Source organism: Hemibagrus wyckioides, linkage group LG11 (assembly GCF_019097595.1).
Source record: "Hemibagrus wyckioides isolate EC202008001 linkage group LG11, SWU_Hwy_1.0, whole genome shotgun sequence".
NCBI classification, from domain to species: Eukaryota; Metazoa; Chordata; class Actinopteri; order Siluriformes; family Bagridae; genus Hemibagrus; species Hemibagrus wyckioides.
In genome coordinates this window covers 26,005,852-26,025,720 of record NC_080720.1, presented here as the reverse complement: position 1 = coordinate 26,025,720, position 19,869 = coordinate 26,005,852, and the positions used below count along the sequence as shown (strand labels likewise).

The following is a 19,869-nucleotide window of genomic DNA, read 5'->3' as shown; positions in this document are numbered from 1 at the left end:
GTAGTAGTAGTAGTACGCTTTTAAAAGGTGCAGACCAAACCGTAAGTCGTAAAGCTATGAAACTTGGTCAACAGGTAATACTCCCTCTATCTCCTCAGGCAAGAACAGCAGTGTTTACATATGAACCGAGTCCTACAAATAAAATTACTCTTCCCCAGATTCCCTGTAACTTATAAAGTCATAGGGGTATACATGAGGAGAGTTTGATGCCATATGCAAAAGGGGGCGTGGCCATGCAGGTGTGCTCTGGGGTTATTTTGTGTAAAACACATACATTTACAAAAATGTAGTAGTAAACATTTATTAGGAATAACAGTAGCTAATCAGTTATAATTGCCAATTTGTCATTTCAATGTTCACCACCAGAGGGCGCCAGAGAGCACATTCATTCACAGTAAAGCTAGTAGGCCAGCCTGTTTCCTACATAAAATCTTCTCTTTCCCATGCAAACAGGTGAAGCAGTTGAAAATTGGATCGTTTCTCATTTTCTCACATGACCACTATAGATACATAGTCTACATTGTCCACCTAGTGGTCAACAGAATATCTACCTCTGTATCATAGAAAAGTGTTTTAGAAGGCAGATGTGTGTTTGTGCATGTGTCATAAGGCATGCAAGTGCAGAAACTCTTTATTAGGGACCACAGAAAGGACCAGTCCAAACACAGAAGAAACAGGAGAAACTTTGAGACATAGATCAGGGATAAAGCTGGGCAAGGCTAGAAAGTAAAAACTTAAAAATCTACATGTACAGGCATGACCATAAACTTAATGTTCTAATAAACAAAAAAGGAAAACACGGAACACAGAGTTTTGGACTAGTAAAGGATAATTTAGTATTTTATTGAAGCCTAGACATTCATTTGAATAATTATATTAAAGCACATGATTATAATGTATAAGTTGATGTTTGATTGTTTGTTTAATGTACATTTTAATGTGGTCAGTTTCATTACTTTTGATTGAAAACATGATCAATTGCTTTGTACAGTGGCCTTACAGTAGAGAATACATTGAAGTGTTTTTCCCCCCGAGACATCCTGGGTCTGAGCTTATAACTTACTTGTAAGTAAGTTGTGTGTTTGGTCTACAGCTGGATAATATTTAATAAATAAACCCTCAAATTATTATCAATGAAAACATAACAGAGCTTCACCGAAAGTGCCATAGCTTCTCGAAACATGTTTTGAAGCTGTATGACCCATTATAAGACCAGTATTCATCACAAAAATCTTTTTCACACTTAAAACAAACAAACAAAAAAAAACCACTTCATTGCATTGTTAGACTATTTTATTTACAGCCATGACATATAAATGCTGCTTAGGTTTGTAGAGAAACAGTGATAGAATCATGCTATATTTCAGTGTATAGAAATCTGAAATCTCTTTTCTCTCTAAAATAGTCTTTAGAGTTTAGAGTCTTTAGAGTTCAAATCAAGCCTTTCACAAAGCAAATACTACTCTGGTATGGCTAACCAGCCATAACTGTATATTGTCATATTGACATTATCAGTTATCTAGTTTAAAATAATATACATATGAATCATTCAAACAGATTAAACATATCAGTGAAAAGTTTGACAAAACGTTAGCCTGGTTAGATGAAAATAGTTATGACATCAGCTACCTATTATCTCATGGGGTCAGCTGCTCAGATGGTCTGTGCTCAGATGGTCTGTGCTCAGATGTCTTTGCCACAGTCAGGACACAGGATGTTGTCTCTCTCAGTCAGAAAGCCACGACCCACCAAGGACACAGCGCACTTTGTGCAGTTAAAGCAGTCATGGTGCCACTGACGCTCCTCGAAGGAGATATACTTGCTGCCGCCCATACCTGTAGGTTTCAGGATAGATTTACATTCTTATTAACATCAATTACATGACCTTAAACATCATACTTCACACAACTGCAATGCTACTAGTGTGATTACACTGGTAAATTCTGTTACTATATTATACTAAAACTGGCAAAAATGTAGCACATGTAAATAAGGGATGTAACCAAATATGAATACATAATAGATAATGTATTCTAAGCAAATATAAATACACATATGAATGGGAGGCTCAGTATTTTTTTCTTTATTAAGAATATAGCCAGAAAGTTTCACAAAGTGGTATCTTAGTGGTTAAGGTGTTAAGGCCCTCAATCCTCAATTGCTCAGTTGTATAAAATGAGATAAAATGTAAGTTGCTCTGGATGGGTGTCTGCCAAATGGCAGAAATGTAAAATGATTTGCTGTGCTAGACAAAATAAGCCCATTGCAGGCAGACTGAAAACACATTCACACACTACATGCATGTGGGAGGAAACCAGAGAACCCAAAAGAAACCCCCTGAAACACGGGAAGAACAGGCAAACACCACACACAGGGTGAAAGTAGGAATCGAGCCTCTAACTCTGGAGGTATGAGGCAATACTGCTAAAGTCACCATGCCCTCAGAAAAGATATCATTGTTTTGAAAGATAGTTCCATAGCTTATTCAGTCAAATTAGATAGAAAGATAGAAAGCCCGAAAGTTCATCAGGGCATCTGGTTGAGACTAATTATGAACTCAAGTAATGTAGCTGAGCTTGAGGAATCGAACAAGTTCATGAGTGGAATAAATTCTGCCAATTTTATTCACGATAATCGTAGTTATAATTTGTGAATGAACTTCTTATGTGCAGGAGCCATAGCTTTTTCAGCAATTTCATAGGATATCTTTGCAAAAAGAAAAAAAAAATACCACTGATAGGGCTGGTACAGGAGGCACACTTCTTAGCATAAAGGTTGCAGAAACAGCTGAGGCAGTAAGGGAAGTCATCACGAGAAGTAAAGCGCTGGCCAGCCAACTGTTCCTTGCAGCCCGTGCACAGGAAGCAATCTTTATGCCATGGCTGCTCGTGGTAGGTCACACCTCCAGTGGTGATTGGCTAAGGAAACAAAAAAGTGGCATGTACATTTATGAAATATGAATATTTCATTTGTTGGATATGTGGTGTTGAAGTTTTGTATAGGGATGTTTTGTATGTAGGCTCCAGAAATGATGCACAACATAAGTTACATACTGCAATTTTCTGTAGAAAAATACACAGATCAGGCATAACATTATGACCACCTGCCTAATATTGTGTTGGTCCCCCTTTTGCTGCCAAAACAGCTCTGACCCATCATGCACTATTCTGACACCTTTGTATCAGAACCAGCATTAACTTCTTCAGCAATTTGAGCAACAGTAGCTTCATGAATGTTTCGCTGGAGTGTTTTATATATTAATAATACATTATAATGCATTATATAATGTATTATAAAAACAGTGAAAAAGAGCAGAGTGTTCTATATCATTTCTGGCTGTGTTTAGTTCGCTCTTGTTGTTATTACTGTGGTCATGCAAAGACTCTGAAAACAAGAAGCAAAAATGATGGAACTAGAGATATAACAGACTATACGTTCGGTCTGTGATCAAGACTAAGGTACAAACCGCAAAACACAAACATAAAAACAGCAAGAGCTTGGCACAGAGGTGCTTACAAACTAGATTTCTATACTGTAAGGGTGAGGTGAGACACGGCTGATGGTGGATAGGGCATGTGACATGCTGGGGCTTGTGGGAAATGTAGTTCAGCAGCCTTTTGGCACTATCCTGACATAGCTCACCTTCTTGCACTGCACACACTGAAGGGCAAACTGCTTCTCGTAACAGGGCACACAGTAGTTCTTGTCGTCTTTTGGGATGAAGCTCTTGCTGCCAATAGGCTGCTGGCAACGCTGACAGGTGAAGCATGTCTCATGCCAGCTGTTGCCCTTGTGCTCCATTTTCCTTGTACCTGAGGAAGTATATTGGGTATATTTAATCAGAATACACACATTAATTCTTCTCTCAGTTCTAAACAGAACATTAAGTACGTTGATAACATAGTTAGTCCTCCCTTGATGACTTCAATATTTTAAGAATTTAAGAATTAAACATGGCAGGACATGGTGTTATAGGAAAATAATTAATAACAGAATGGTGTGACGTGACCCCCCTGAAAATTTATTCTTGTTAGACTACAGCAAGTGTGCCAGCTCTGACTGTTTTCATATATTAAAGAATAACACACTGAGTATTTTTACAGCCATAGTTTAAATTGGTAAACAGTCTATGACACAAGTGTCCAGAAGCAGTCTGCAGTGGCAGCATTTTGTAATGTTTTGGACAGGAAAAGCACTTTGGGCTTTGTGGTTTCTCTGTGAAAGGATAGGCTAAAGAGGACTGGTTGAGAGGACTGTTTGTAGCTATTATAAAGTTAGTGATAACAGGAACTAATTTAAATCTAACCATAAAAGAATAAAAAGCATGATCTGCCATTTTCTATTTGAAAAATTGCTGTGATTCGAGGACATCATAATATCACATGCACCGGACTGATGATATAACCCCACCCGCAGAGAATTTCCTCATTTTAAACAGTAAAACAGAGGAAAGCAATATGTCTAGAGGTGAATGAAAATCTGGCTGAGGGTAACATGTCTTGAGCCTCCCGCTTTCACCACAATATCTTTTATAGCTCCTGAAGGAAGAAAATAGCAAAGTGATACAAGGTTTTACTACAAACAATAGCCCAGATCTAATCCTACGTAAATCCTACAACTAATTAAAGATTAAAAACCTAGCAAACACTTAACCAACATAATGTTTGGCCAAGTGAATGACAATAAGAAGCACTTCATTATGACACACTGTCAATGATTATCTTCCTATAACAGCATGCCTGCCATGTTTTATTACATATTTAATAAACATCTTCTGGCCTATCAGAATCTTACTAGATTTTCCACATGTAAATATGTGGCATTCGACTCAGACACAGACACACAAGTTTTGTTTTTTTTTCTAACCAGGCATTATGGTTTTCTTGCACTCATGGCACTTAGACGAATATTCGTTGGAGTAGCATTCGGTGCAGAGCAGCTGCTCATCCTTGGTGGAGAAGGGTTTGTCCGCTATGGAGCGTTTACACTTGAAGCATTGGAAGCAGTCACTGTGCCAGTGGCGGTCCTTGTAGGAAAGATCCTGTGTGGGATACAACACCGAGCAGGCTGTAAATGCTGTGGATGCCCAGGAAGGTGATTGCTTAAGATCTGAAGTAAATGACTTGTTCTTCTTAATACTTAGCAGTAGATGTTGCCACCTTTGTCACAATGGTACAGTGTAAATTTTAAATATCTCATGATCTTTACTGTATATGCTGTATGGATTTGTACACATGCAAAATAATTTTTACATGGTTTATGCGACTCAAAAATGAGCATTTTGTCACTCTCAGGTCAAAATGACTTGAATACAATGAGTTTAATATCAAATGTAGTGAATTGTGAGCTTCTTTCTCATCCTCAACACACGCTGTATTTATTATTTATTTTTTTAGTTTTTCAGGTTGTTGGCCCATATTTTTACCTCTCACCACACTAATCATAAACCAATTTTCTTTCATCTCCAGCATCATGGCAGGTCATTAGGCTGTGTGTGATGGTACTTGTGATAAATCAGGGTGTTTTATCCAGGCTTAGTCTTATCCTGTGAACACACACAGCACAAGCACAACCTTGTGACCTGACATACTTAATTTATCTGCCAATATGGCCTAAATGAGCCCGAGGGTGTGCTTGTACATATTAAATCACTGGTCTGAGGTCCAGCACTGTGAGTTTTGGTTGCTGTAAGAGGGATGTGGCAGCTAAAGAGGCCAAGGACACTGGTCAGACAAAAATGACTCCACTGCAGGTTAATTACGCTGTTATGTGACCTTAATGCCAGGAGTCTGAGGTGAAAAGAGACAAACACACACTCCACAGAATAACTAATTGTATAGCAGGGCTACTTTTTCCAGGCTAGATACTGCAGTTTATTTTCATAGGCTAGTGATCTGATTTAGTCCACATTACCTCACACTGAATTAAGTTGTAAGTCTTAGTCTTTAGATTATGCAGCGTATTTAATCTAATAATTCTATTTCATTTTTTTCTCATTTACAGTGACCAGTAAAGTATAAAAATATACAGTATAAATAATTAAATGCCACCGTAATTCAATGTTTCTTTCTGCAAAATATTTCTGAAAATTTTGGGAGCTGCACAATTAATATCTGTTGTGACCTGAGAGGGAAAAAAAACTTGTCTAACAAATGTCTCACAAAGTTGAAGGCACTCGTAGAGGATCTTGCACTCTTGATGTAAGTTTGGGGACATTATTTTGGTACAACCAACTTCTCAGTTGAGTCTGTGTGTTATTATTCTGTGAATTATTGTTTTATTGAATTGTATGTGGGGCAGCACAGTGGCTTAGCGGCTTAGCACTGTTACCTCACAGCAAGAGGGTCCTGGGTTCGAATCCCGGGTTCAATCTTGAGGCCTTTCTGTGTGGAGCTTGCATGTTCTCCACTTGCCTCTGTGGGTTTCCTCCCAGAATCCAAAAACATGTACATTAGGTTGATTGATAATTCTAAATTGCCCATAGGAATGAGTGTGTGTGGTTGTCTGTCTATATGTGGCCCTGTGATGGACTGGTGACCTGTCCAGGGTGTACCCCTGCCTTTCACCCAATGTGCTGGGATAGGCTCCAGCAGATCCCTGTGACCCTAATTAGGAATAAAGCAGGTATAGAAGATGGATGGATGAATTTTATGTTAATTTCTCCTGTTCATGTCCTCTGTTTTCCCCTGTATTGTCATCTCCTTCAAGTTTCCTGATTGCTCTCACCTGTTTTCAGTTCGCCTCTTAAGCAGTTTGTGTATTTAAACCCTCAAGTTTCTGTGTTTGGAGCGAAGTATCGCTTAATGTTTTGCCATCTGATGCCAACAACCCATTTTGTTCCGTGTTGCTGTTCTGGCTTAGGATCTTGTTCTGTTATATTGTTGTGTTTTGGATTTTGATTATCTCTGCCATTCATCTTCGCCTGTTTCCTGAGAGCTGTCTACATTTTGGATTTGTCTTCATCTCCATCTCAGGTCGTTGTTCTACCATTTGTGAAATCTGATGTGAACTTACCCTGCTGTCACAGCCAATGGGTTTCTTACACTCCTCGCAGGTGCTGGAGTAAAGGCTGTTGTAACACTTCACACAGTATGGGTTCTCTTCTTGCAGAACATACTTCTTCCCAAACAGGGACTCCTTGCAGTAGTGACAATCGTAACGTTCTGCCATTTTGGGTCCAGCTGACATGACAACAAAAAAAAAAAATTAAATTTAGAATTGTACAATGAACCTGAACAAGATGGAGCATTCTTTTTCCCTAAAATGATTTTGAAGAAGAAGAAGCAAACACTGTACAATCAAAGATACATGTAAGGACAGATGAAGAAACATACTTTTAGTAAACAAAAACGTTAAAACCTTGGTGTTTATCATGTTTGGCATTTGGAGGAAACACAGCAAGGCAGCAGTATAGGGTTGCAAATTTGAAATGGATTCAGGTTCAAAAAATAAGAATCTTAACATGGATTCAACATTCTGTTTATTTTTATGGACAGCATGAACCAAGATGCTAGCTGATGTGAAAGGCTTCGCTACTAAACAGCATTTAGATGGATGGAATTTCATAAAGCAGCAGAAAAAAGCAGGTGCGTATGCTAATATCAGCTGTTGTCTAGTTTTCTTCACAGGAAGCCTTGCCTACATATTATTCCTACATTTTTACATCTAACCTGACATTGGCTATGAAATAAATGTAACTGAATCTGAAATATAAACAGCTTTGACAAAACATTTTGTTCTCTAGCTCTGAAGCATTGCCAATTCTGAAGCAAGACCAACCCCAAGCTGGACAAAGTCTTGCCCTTTTACCTTGCCAGTCAGAGATTAAGCTAAATTTAGAGTGTGCATACAGGATCTTTCACTCACTCAGTGTGTCTATTGTAAACCTAACAAACTGTAAATAATATTTATAAAACATTCACTGTAACAGAGAATTAGATAACAGACTGAACAGGTTGTAAGTCAAGCAGATTTGAGAAAATTCATCAGCAGACAGATACTGATGCTCGATATGAAATTCAGTAAGCAGTGCTCTGACAAAAGGTTCACCTGCACTCTGTTAAAATAAATGCATTTCTGATGAATAAATGTCCTGATCACCTTTGAAAACAGATCTAATTGGGTATTATTGTGCAGCCATGGAGACAGTGTGCAAAAATATGCAAAAATTATTTAAAATATAGGGGGAAAAAACCTCATTCAGCTCTTTTGTAATGTATGTAGTGGTGCATCACAGTTAAGAAAAGAAAAGAAAAGAAAAGAAAAGAAAAGAAAAGAAAAGAAAAGAAAAGAAAAGAAAAGAAAAGAAAAGAAAAGAAAAGAAAAGAAAAGAAAAGAAAAGAAAAGAAAAGAAAAAACCCAATTAGAAAAGACACAAGAAAAGTGCTGCACATATCTGTGTTATAGAACGTAGAGTATAGGGTATGGACTATGGATAGAGTGTAGGGTATACATGATAGGATATAGTGTAGATTATAGAACATATGGATTAAGGTATAGGGTATAAAGTGTAGAGTATAGGGCATAGAGTATACACTAAAGGGTATAGAGTATATAGTATAGAACGTAGAGTGTAGGGTAAAGAGTGTAGAGTATCGGGTATAGGGAATTGAGTATACAGTATTGAGTATTGAGTATTGAGTATTGAGTAAAGAAAAGAAAAGAAAAGAAAAGAAAAGAAAAGAAAAGAAAAGAAAAGAAAAGAAAAGAAAAGAAAAGAAAAGAAAAAAAAAGAAAAAACCCAATTAGAAAAGACACAAGAAAAGAAGACATGCTGCACATGCCTGGGTTTGATGCAATGCTGAGAAGAGAAGAGAAGAGAAGAGAAGAGAAGAGAAGAGAAGAGAAGAGAAGAGAAGAGAAGAGAAGAGAAGAGAAGAGAAGAGAAGAGAAGAGAAGAGAAGAGCTGCACATATCTGTGTTTGATGCCATGCTGAGAAGAAAAGAAAAGAAAAGAAAAGAAAAGAAAAGAAAAGAAAAGAAAAGAAAAGAAAAGAAAAGAAAAGAAAAGAAAAGAAAAGAAAAGAAAAGAAAAGACACAAGAAGACATGTGCTGCACATGCCTGGGTTTGATGCCATGCTGAGAAGAGAAGAGAAGAGAAGAGAAGAGAAGAGAAGAGAAGAGAAGAGAAGAGAAGAGAAGAGAAGAGAAGAGAAGACGTGTTGCACATACCTGTGTTTGATGCCTTGCTGAGAAGAGAAGAGAAGAGAAGAGAAGAGAAGAGAAGAGAAGAGAAGAGAAGAGAAGAGAAGAGAAGAGAAGAGAAGAGAAGACATGTGTTGCACATACCTGTGTTTGATGCCGTGCTGAGTTGTGCTCACTTCCTCTGTTGCTTTGCCTTTAGTAGCTGAGGAAGAGACAGAGGGGCATTTCTGTCTCTCCTCTTTATTGGATTACTCCCCCTGCACACAGGGCAGCGGCGTGATAGGGATGGGAAATTTACTTTGGTAACTAACTATAAATACACTATCAATGCATACAAACAACTAACATGAACTAACATGCTGCATATATCTGCTTTTCAACAGATCACGTGATAATACACATACATGTGCACAGTCCCAGTGTATATTTCTATACAGATTATTCAGGAACAAATACAAGATGAGGATGAAAATTGTTTCCTAAAGAGCAGCATATTTGCAGCCTGTTTATTCTTCTAACACTTCAGGAATGAGAGGTGTGGGAAAGAAAATGTGAAAAATCCCTTTCGACTATTAATAGGCCTTTTAAAGTAATTAGAGTGCTTACTGATGCTTTGTATTTTATGAACATAATGGCATGAAATTCATGAACATAATGATAACTTCCTTTTTTGCAACAGATATGAATAGAGAGAAGGAGAGAGCAGAGAGTATATAATGACTTTAATTTCATAAAGTATAATTAAGAAAACCTCCAGTCTAACAAATTGCCAAATAACAATCACCTGCACTTTCAAGCTGTGTATTCCTCAGAGAGTCCAAGATGCTGTTATAGAGCTTAGCTATATTGAATTTATTCAGCAATGCCGCTTTAATGATGTACTTCATAGTCTAATGGAAGGATCAGAGGCTAATCTGGGAAGCCACCATTATCAAGTTCCCCCAGGCTATGCCCTCTCTCACATATCCTACACAGACTTGCCAACAGTTTCCTGTAGTTCCTGTAGATCCCCTTGTCAATTAACATATGACATCCGCTGGGACACTATGCATTTAAGGGGAAGTCCAAGGGTCATAAACATAATAATTACTCATTTATAATTGTTATATAAATATCAATCATATTTTCGCCGCTAGCTGGAATAGTATATAATAAAATCCACATCTTCAAGCTTTGCATTAAAAATTGTGAGATACCCTACTAACAGAAATCCAAACAATTGCTCAATAATAAATTTCATAGATTAGAGGGACGATAAAGCCATCTGTGTATCTTGAAGATATGATCAAAGCAGTCAAATGATACAGCCTGGTGTCTTCAAGTTAAAGGCATCACACCTATTTTAAGTAAAAAAAAAGGGTTAAATTAACTTAAACAAATGAAGTTTTAGTCTTTATCAAATAATCTCAGCCTTTGATTTCCTATGATTGCTCGCTTTCATAGCAGTTTCTCTTTACTCTTAGCAAGACCAAGTTGATCTCCTGCAAAAATGGCAGGAATCCGAACAAGTGGATTGGATCAGAATTCAACAGAACGACGCTGTATAAAATGCTAACCTGGTCTCATGTCCTAGTATTTGCTCTTTGTACCTTTTCATGTTTAAATGCTTATTCATCATAAGACTATGCTGGCACTGTACCAGGCTTTCTGCCCAGAGATAAGGCCTCAGATAAGCTCAGCAGCTGTCTACATGAGGCAGCTAAAGCTCTTCGTTTTGCATTTCAGCAAATGAGAAGCATAAAAGGTCAGCAGTGGTTCCCCCTGAACTAAACCCACTCTATAATAAATACTTTTTATACACAGATCCAGAACAAGCTGCCCATGCCTAGCCTAATGTCACACAATTACTGGCTGTTTTTTCTTCAAAGAACCACAGCTTGTCCTTAATTCTGTTTAATTTGGTTACCCATTTCTATGTGCGTCATCGGATCACTCCTAAATCACAGGACTGTCTCTGACTAACTCTGACAAGGTCTCCCTGTGTAACATACAAGTTTAGTGTAAAAGGGGGCTGTTTGAAGAACCCCATTCTGAATGAATATCCTTGACCAACTGGGAACTACAGTCTCTTATCTGGATGAGGTGGCTGCAGGTTTTAATCACAACCAAATAGGAGACATATGTAAAAGTCACTTGAAGACCTAGAACAACTAATCAAGTGTGATTCCTGTTTGTTTGGATCAAAAGCCTGCAGTCACAGATAAGAATTAAGATCTCTGAGCAGAATCAAAATCAGAATCACACAAACTATATGGCACGCATAGCAGGAGTTTGTTTTAACAGCTTTGGCAACATGCAAGCACATGTTCATATACAGTTGAACATATAGAGGTCTGCAGTTTACAATGATCAGAAGATACTTAACTACAATTAAAATATATAGTTTTGTATGTAACAGTGGTTCTTTGGAGGTGAGATTTAACTGGATATCATCTTGTGCACATTCACAAGGTGAAGTATGACTATATCTACAATAAATACATTAATCATAAAGTCATCCTTCCCTGGAAATGTTTTTGCCAATTTCTTGTTGGATCTGCAGTTTCTGAGACAACAACAACAAAGTTAATTGAACTCAAATGTGACCACTATGGACAGGGAATATCATCTGGATAACTTTACACAACTGCACACTGATACCCAGAAATCAGGAGCACATTTCTAAGTAATGCCCATGAACAGTGGACGCTCGTCACTGAGTAGCATGTTATGGTAGGGACTGGGTGTCCCGACCACATAGTCCAGACCACATAGTTCTTGGTGATGACGTCCACTTTCAAGTTGTCCAGCTTCTGCTTTGACAAGGGAGCCCCTTGTCTTTCAGCTCTATCATAAATGAACAGCTGGTCTAAGGATCAGATAGCCTCCATGCACTCTAGTCATGCCTTTCATAAGTATTCATCCATGTGAACTTTTCCATATTTTCCATATAGATTTACTTGATATGATTACATTTGAAGGTGCAAAATATTTGTACACATAGTTTAATTAAATATCTGGATATTGACATTTTATTGCATATTCTTCTTGTGAAAATTACTCAGGTTTCTATCAGTTCTAATAGAGACCCTTGGGGAACATGTTTTCTACTAGGATTGCCTGTATTTGCTGGGTCTATCTTGATCTCAAACAAATCTCTGCTGAAGAAAAGAATTCACACAACATGATGCTACCACCACCATGCTTCACTGTGAAGATGATTTTCTCAGGATGGTGAGTGGTGTTTTTTTCATATTTGTACCAAGATTAAAATTTCCAGTGTGTTTGATGAGGCCAACTGGTTATGACTTCATCTACTGATGAATGTGCTGATCTCATCTTCTGTAGAATGTGCTGATTTCACATCAGGGTGCAACATGAAGCCATGGTCTGCAACAATGCTTAGGTAGGTGGTACATGTCAAAGTAACATCCACATGGATGGCAGGACCCTAGCAGAAGGTGTCCCTGCAGAACATTGCCCAAAGCATGACACTGCCTTCACATGCTTGCCTTTATCCCATAGTGCATCCCCAGGTAATTGACGCACACGCACCCAGCCATCCACGTGATGTAAAAGAAAACGTGATTCATAATGCTGGATGGTACCACTCGCGACCATGGCTGGAATACAGAGTTACATAAATTGTATATAACTGCCCATGTCATTGGTGTGTCTTCATGTGAGAGTTCATTCTCAACTCTCTCACAGGTTCTGACAGCCTTTCATTGCTGTATGTTACACTCACGAAAGAGCCACTTAGTGATTTTGGCCCATGAGAAGTCTTTAAGTAGCAGCTTAAATATGTATGAATTTGTTAGGGCATTTGCTAGAATAAACAGGAGACTGATGCTGTAGATGAGTAGATGATGTATGTATACTGTAATATTAAGGGAATGGAAATCTACTAGTCCCCCCACCCCCATGTTATCAGAAATGGCTTGTGGAGATGGCCTCTGTCTTACATCTTGAGAAAATACAGTTTAAAGAAGCCCTCAAAAAATTGAGTTAAAGTCCCTCAAAAAATTTTCCAGAGTCTGGGGTCCCTTCCTCGAATGTTTATGTGAATATGGAATTTCAAGAGTTTGACATTTGTGATATTAGGATTTATATGCTGATTTTTATCCCCCTGTTTGTGATTTGCTTTTTTCTTTTGTACTTTATTTAGGCGTGTAATGTCATTTTGTCTTCTGGCCTTCCCCTTTTTTTCTTGTTCTTCTAAGGATTCTTCTTCTTTTTTTTTTTCAATCATCCGGGCACTTTTGTGGGTCTTAACATGCTCAAAAACTCATGAAAATCAGCAGACAGGTTGGAATCTGCGGCCATTAGGATGTCACCGTGGCTCGGCCCTGGGCGTGGCACACACCCGTCACAGCGCCCCCTGGAATATCTTGCTGCATAGCTGATACACACTTGCACGTATCCATGTAAAACTTGGTACACACTTAGATCTCATTGAACTGAACAACTTTCACACTGCATGTCATTAAGTCTAATCCAAGTCAGTTATTTTGAGTTGTTTGCAAAACACACCCAATGGAATTTGAAATACTCCTCCTAGGGAATTGAAACAACCGCCACCAAACCCAGGCTAAAATGATCTCAAGACATTGATAATGCAAAATTGTGAAGGGATTTTTGATATCTCAAACGGTTCAGCCATGAGAAGCCCTTAAACTTATGGCGAATCAAATGAAACAGGAAGTGGCTAATAACTTCTGTGTACATTAAGTGATCTACATGAAACCTTAGGTTTATGTTAAGCATTGAAAGCTGATCACACTGATATGACAACTATGAGTCTCAGTCATAGCGCCTCCAACTGGCAGCAGGAAGTGTGTCACTTTTTGAAATCTGTTATATTTTGTCCCTTACTTTCACCTGATTTGGTTCAAAATCAGTCAGAATAATGACAAGACATGGCTGATGTGAAACTGGGAAGGAATTTTTGATACCTTGAATCGTGTTACTATGGGGACGATTTACATGAGAACATAATAGAAGAAAATGAATCTTCTCATATCTTACGATTGGAAAGGCCTAATGTTCCAAAATATTTCACATATGAAGTGCAAATGTTTATGAAAAAGGCCAGTGTGGCTGGTCCCCGGGCGTGGCACAGGGCTGTCACAGCGCCCCCTGGAACTTTGCCAGAAATATAGCTGCACAACTCATATTCACTTGCACGTATATGCATAACACACGGTATATAATTAGATCTCATTGAGCTAAATGACGTTCATCCACCTGTCATGGGATCTGCTTAACAGGAAATCAGTTATTTTGGGATGTTTGAAAAACGCACCCAATGGAATTTGATATACTCCTCCTAGGGGATTTGTATGATTTTGACCAAACAGGGTCCAATATGATCTGAAGACATTGAGGATCTAAAATTGTGAAGGGATTCTTGATATCTCAAATGGTTCAGCCATGAGGAGCCCTTAAACTTATGGCGAATAAAGGAAACAGGAAGTGGCTAATAACTTCGGTGTATATTGAGTGATGTACATCAAACCTCAACTTTATGTTAAGAGACGAAAGCTGATCACACGGACATGACCACTGTGAATCTCAGTCATAGCGCCACCAACTGAAAGCAGGAAGTGTGTCACTTTTAGAAATCTAATGTTTTGTCCCTTTCTTTCATGTGATTTGGATGAAAATCAGTCAGAATAATAGCAAGACATGGCTGATGTGAAACTGTGAAGGAATTTGTGATATTGTGAATGATGTTGCTATGGTGAGGACATAATAGAAGAAGATTAATGTTCTTATATCTTAACAGTGGAAAGCCCTAATGTTTCAAAACATTTTACATAGAAAGAACAACTGGTTGTGAGTAAGTTTGCCTAGTTTCATGATTTTGTGATGCTCAAATGGCTCACAACAAATTTTTACATTTATCAGTCCAGTGACTAGACATGGCTTTAGCCTGACTCCTGCAGGACTAGACTATGTCCACTAGAGGCTCTTTCCCCTTTATTTTAATTTTTTTAAATATGGATTCATGTTCACAACTTGTATATACAGAGTCAGCCAAAAAATGTAAATACACTTCAGGAAAAGAAAAAAATGATGTAAATTATATTATTATAATATTAATAATTTTATTATAATATTATCATAATATCATCATATACACTACTCACAAAAAGTTAAGGATATTCAGGTTTTGGGTGAAATTTCAGGATGCACCTAAAATGCACTATAACCTTTACAGGTGAACTTAATTTGACCTTCTCTACACTTTTGAATGCACATGTCCAACTGTTCAGTGTTTCAGTACTTTTTGCATAACTTGCTGTTCTCTAACAAGGTGCTTAACGGCAAAATTCACTACTGGTGTTTGATCGATGAATCGACCAATAGATTTTCTGGTTCAATTAGAATTGGTATTTAAACAGTCCTCTTCATCATGCTGTTCACATTTTGACATCATGAGACCAAGACGACACCTAACAATTGATCAACAGTACCTTGCCATTGCGAGGCTTGAAACAGGATGTTCTCAGAGGGAAATGGCCACTGAGCTTACAGAACTGCCCTACATTTTGTGAATGGTACAGTGACAAGCCAATACTACCTGAATAACATCATTAATCCAGTCATTGTGCCCCTGCATGAACAACACAGGCCTAATTTCATCTTCATGGACGACAATGCTCCAGCTCATCAAGGTCGCATCATTAGGGAACGGCTGCTGGAGGCTGGGGTACCTCAAATGGAGTGGCCTGCACTTTCTCCAGACCTGAATCCCATAGAAAACCTATGGGATCAGCTGAGTCGCCGTGTAGAGGCTCATAACCCTGCACCCCAGAACCTCAATGACCTGAGGGCCGCCCTTCGAGAAGAGTGGAATGCCATGCCTCAGCAGACAATAAGTCGACTCATGAACAGCATGAGATGTCGTTGTCAAGCTATAATTGATGGTCAAGGGCACATGACACATTATTGAGACATTGACATTTTTTGTTGTGGTATACCCACCACTGTTGTTGGCTTTTGTTTCAATAAATTGTTTGAGATGAGGAAATCACTATTGCATGCTTCTACTTAAATGCCCCACTTTCATGATATAATATCACTGTAGTGTGAACTTTTTATATTTTCCATAAATTTCACCCAAAAGCCAAATATCCTTAACTTTATGTGAGTAGTGTATATACAGAGTCAACCAAAAACTGTATATACACTTCAGGAAAAGAAAAATAGTATGATGTATATTATATTAGCGTAATATTATTAAAATTACCATATCATTATCAGAATATCATCATATATATATCAATCTATAACGTATAGCAATAAATTTAGTAATAAACTATTCATATAAATTTTTCTTCTCCTGAAATGTGTACACATTTTTCTGGGTGACTCTCTCTCTCTCTCTCTCTCTCTCTCTATATATATATATATATATATATATATATATATATATATATGTATATATAATAATATATATATATAATTATATATATATATATATAATATATATATATATATATATATATATATATATATATATATATATAACCTGATATAGTAATATGGTTTAGAGGGAGAGTCATTGTCCCTTTTGACATCATTGGACATTGCTAGGATCTGTTTCATTACACCCAAATTGTCACTTTTGTTATTTCTCCTTTAAATGCATGTACCCACTGTGCCCACTGTGTCTGGTGTGCCTGGGCAGTGAAGGCACTGTTGCTTGGGCCCAGGCATCGTTGCTTGCAACTATATTTTTTGTTTTTCTGGTATGTTCTTTTTATGTTGTTGTTATAAAACCAATACAATATAATATCAAAACAAGCAATTCTACTGCAACAGCTTTATGGGCTTGTTTCTCAATCCAGTTGCATTAAAGGGATCAAACATTACTGTAATATTAGCAAGCTTTTTTCTTTTTCAATTCACAGAGCAAGAATCTGATAATTCTGTGAGTGTAAGATTTCTGAGATCTGTTTTGTCAATACTATTCCATGTAAACAATTTTACTAACACAAAATTCGTGTCATGTCACAGATTTTTGTTTCCTACAATTAGAAATTATACTCATACTCATACTATAGGCTGGATCTCTTAAACTTGTAAAGGCTAGAAAAATGAGAATTTTCTTATTTGTCATTTTTCACATTTTGGTGAATAACTCAGTTTCAGTCATTCTTTAAAAAGGATTATGCTATACGTATATTAGTGAGAAATTCATTTTGTGTGTTTGGGTTGCTTTTTAAAGGAACACTGTATACTGATGAATAGAAATGATCAGAATGAGGCTTCAGTAGATGCTAATAAAATTTTATTAAATTCATCTATATAAGCACTATACTAAAGATAAAACTATTTACAGATAAAGAACTATTTACAGATGATTATAGGTGTCTACATTCTACTAAGAGGAATAAGAGGGTAATTGGGGAGGTGGGATTGATAAAGGGGAAAAAAAAATTCGACACAGGCTAAAAAGTATATAAAAATGATGTCCTCGAGTCCTGAAGACCTGTTAAAAAAGACAAAAAGAGACATTTATATACAAAGGTAGGAATACAAGGAATACAAAATTTATTCATACCTACCTGTGGAGAGCTTGAGCTATGTGTGTGTGTGTGTGTGTGTGTGTGTGTGTGTGTTTGGGGTGAGGGATGGCAGGGAATGGGGAGGTGTAGGGTTAAGGGAACACAGCTCAAAGCTTCTCCAAAGTGTTCATCATCAGCTGGACGTGCTGCTTGATGAGTCTCGTAGCTGCAGTGGCCAAGGCTTCTGGGTCTTTGTAGAGCTCCAGGGGCTGAGAAAACAGAACTTCTAAAAGTTCTGTCAGCTGATCCTATTGACAAACACACACACCAAACACAAATCCAACAGTGTCACTGACTTAGAGATACAAAGCTGAGAATTTGTGGCATCAAAAGATATTCAGCACTTACAATAAGCACTGTAAAATACAGCTCCGCTGCAGGCTCCCACACGTCCAGGTCCCACATGCTGACGAGTGCCATCAGCCGCTGCAAGAATCCTCCCTCAAACTTTGAGGAAGACAGACAACAAGCTCCATTAATGCCATATATTATCACTGGGAAAATCCTAAATTAAAATATAAGAAAAATATTCAACATTCAGGCATGATTTAGAAATTTTCTGATAAGACACTTACTGTCTCAGGTACAAAGCCGTTGCCGTAGTAGCCGATGATGAGCAGTTCATAGAATACATCCAAGAAGTTGAAATGGAGCTGCACAAACGTGAAAAATTAAAAAATTTCCATTACATATACATTACTTTACATGTGGCAGTTCTTTGATATTTAAACAAGTCATTTTATACAGGCATTTGCAAGCTTACACCGGCCCCGGAGAGCTCTGCTGCAATGGATTCCTGGTTAGATGATGTCCTCAGGAACCGAATCAGCGCCTCGTAGGCCAACCGTACGTGAACTGCGTCCTGTTAAAGCAAAACAAAATCAAATCTCTATAACTCACTTTGTCTACAGTGTTCAACATGGCTACTTATTTTAAACCCTGCATGCATGTCCAGTTTTCCTTTAAAGATACACAGATGATAGAAAACACAGCCCAAATTTTCATTATGTACAACTGATCTGAATATTTTTCCTAAGAAAGTCCTTCATTCATAACAGACTGTGATTGTTATAAAACAGAAAATTAGCTATTGATACGAGAAAAAATTCACCTGGTTGTTAGCTGCTGCCAATTGCATGACAATCTTCTTTCCAGTCAGAAACAGGAAGTTCAGATTAAGCATGCAGCCTACCATAGCCTGAATATAAGACAGCACACAATATTAGTTAAAGCAGAGTGGACTTTACCTGTGCAATAACAGCAGCTACACAAAGGTTTCACTCACATCAAACGCCTGGCGGAGAGCAGGCAGCTTCAAGCCCATGTCAGTCACCTCTCTGTCTGAAAGATGGCGGCTAAGGAACAATGGAAATGCTTAGTGTATGTTACACATAAATAACACCATTACACCATTAAACTGGGAAGAGGATTGTACCTAATAAAGGGCACCTCCACCTCCTCTGGGCTAAATCCCTCCTCACAGTCCTGCAAGGCAAATTAGCAATGAATCATTAAAACTCTCACAGTACATTTTACAGACTCCTATCCAGGGGAATAGCGTGTATGTGTAGATACACGCAAGTTTGGAAACACAGAATTACCTCAGAGTTGCTCTGTGAACTGTGAGGAGAGCAAACCTCTTTCGTTTCCCAAGTGGCGGTGTCCACCTGCCCATCTTCAAGCACATGCAGGTATGTGCAGGTCACCTTCTTAAAGATGTGCTGTTAAATAAAATAAATTAATAAATGAATAAACATTATTGATATATATTATTAAAAATTCTTAAAATACATATTAAATATATAGATCATGAATAAATAATAACTAGTGTAATAAACTTACCCCATAATCCTCCAGTGCCACAAGGACGGATGATTCCATGTGGTTACAACAAAGATATTCTGTAACCCTCCCAGATATGCTCTTAAAAGAATATTTTAAAGTGAACATAATTAGTTACTGCAATTAACAAAAGATTTGTCATGCCATAATGAATAATCCCTTACCTTAATGCCAGTGAAAGAGTCCTCAATATGGGTAACATAAGGGATTCCCTGCAAATGCACAGCAAACTCAGCAGAAACTCAAGATCTTTTTCACAAAAGTTCTCATCTAATAATCATTAATGTCAAATCTCTTCATCAGAGTAATTAAGCCTGGAAATACCAT

At 37.7% G+C, this 19,869-nt stretch overlaps 2 protein-coding genes across 3 annotated transcripts in view; both read right to left on the bottom strand.

Annotated features, from left to right (window-relative positions):
* Positions 1 to 821: 821 nt before the first annotated feature.
* Positions 822 to 9,419, bottom strand: fhl2b (four and a half LIM domains 2b). Of its 2 annotated transcripts, XM_058402127.1 has the most exons (6): positions 9,290 to 9,419; positions 7,015 to 7,181; positions 4,867 to 5,041; positions 3,643 to 3,812; positions 2,732 to 2,918; positions 824 to 1,835 (listed from the first exon to the last, which is right to left on the bottom strand). In XM_058402127.1, exons 2-6 carry the CDS (start codon positions 7,168 to 7,170, stop codon positions 1,684 to 1,686), a joined length of 840 nt encoding a protein of 279 aa, XP_058258110.1. In that variant the 5' UTR covers positions 7,171 to 7,181; positions 9,290 to 9,419; the 3' UTR covers positions 824 to 1,683. The 2 variants fall into 2 exon arrangements, with proteins under 2 accessions (XP_058258111.1, XP_058258110.1); XM_058402128.1 differs by lacking the exons at positions 4,867 to 5,041; positions 9,290 to 9,419 and having other exon boundaries at positions 822 to 1,835; positions 7,015 to 7,151.
* Positions 9,420 to 17,502: 8,083 nt separating this feature from the next.
* LOC131361977 (uncharacterized) overlaps positions 17,503 to 19,869 on the bottom strand; it is a 6,972-nt gene continuing 4,605 nt past the window's right edge. Inside the window, exons 20-30 of the mRNA XM_058403637.1 lie at positions 19,867 to 19,869; positions 19,707 to 19,754; positions 19,543 to 19,623; positions 19,302 to 19,421; positions 19,136 to 19,185; positions 18,986 to 19,055; positions 18,812 to 18,898; positions 18,464 to 18,562; positions 18,276 to 18,353; positions 18,049 to 18,147; positions 17,503 to 17,948 (exon numbers count right to left, since the gene is read on the bottom strand). The exon at positions 19,867 to 19,869 is cut by the window's right edge and continues 96 nt beyond it. Of these exons, the coding sequence (XP_058259620.1) occupies positions 17,808 to 17,948; positions 18,049 to 18,147; positions 18,276 to 18,353; positions 18,464 to 18,562; positions 18,812 to 18,898; positions 18,986 to 19,055; positions 19,136 to 19,185; positions 19,302 to 19,421; positions 19,543 to 19,623; positions 19,707 to 19,754; positions 19,867 to 19,869 (876 nt within the window). The 3' untranslated portion in view covers positions 17,503 to 17,807. The remainder of the gene's footprint in view (positions 17,949 to 18,048; positions 18,148 to 18,275; positions 18,354 to 18,463; positions 18,563 to 18,811; positions 18,899 to 18,985; positions 19,056 to 19,135; positions 19,186 to 19,301; positions 19,422 to 19,542; positions 19,624 to 19,706; positions 19,755 to 19,866) is intronic.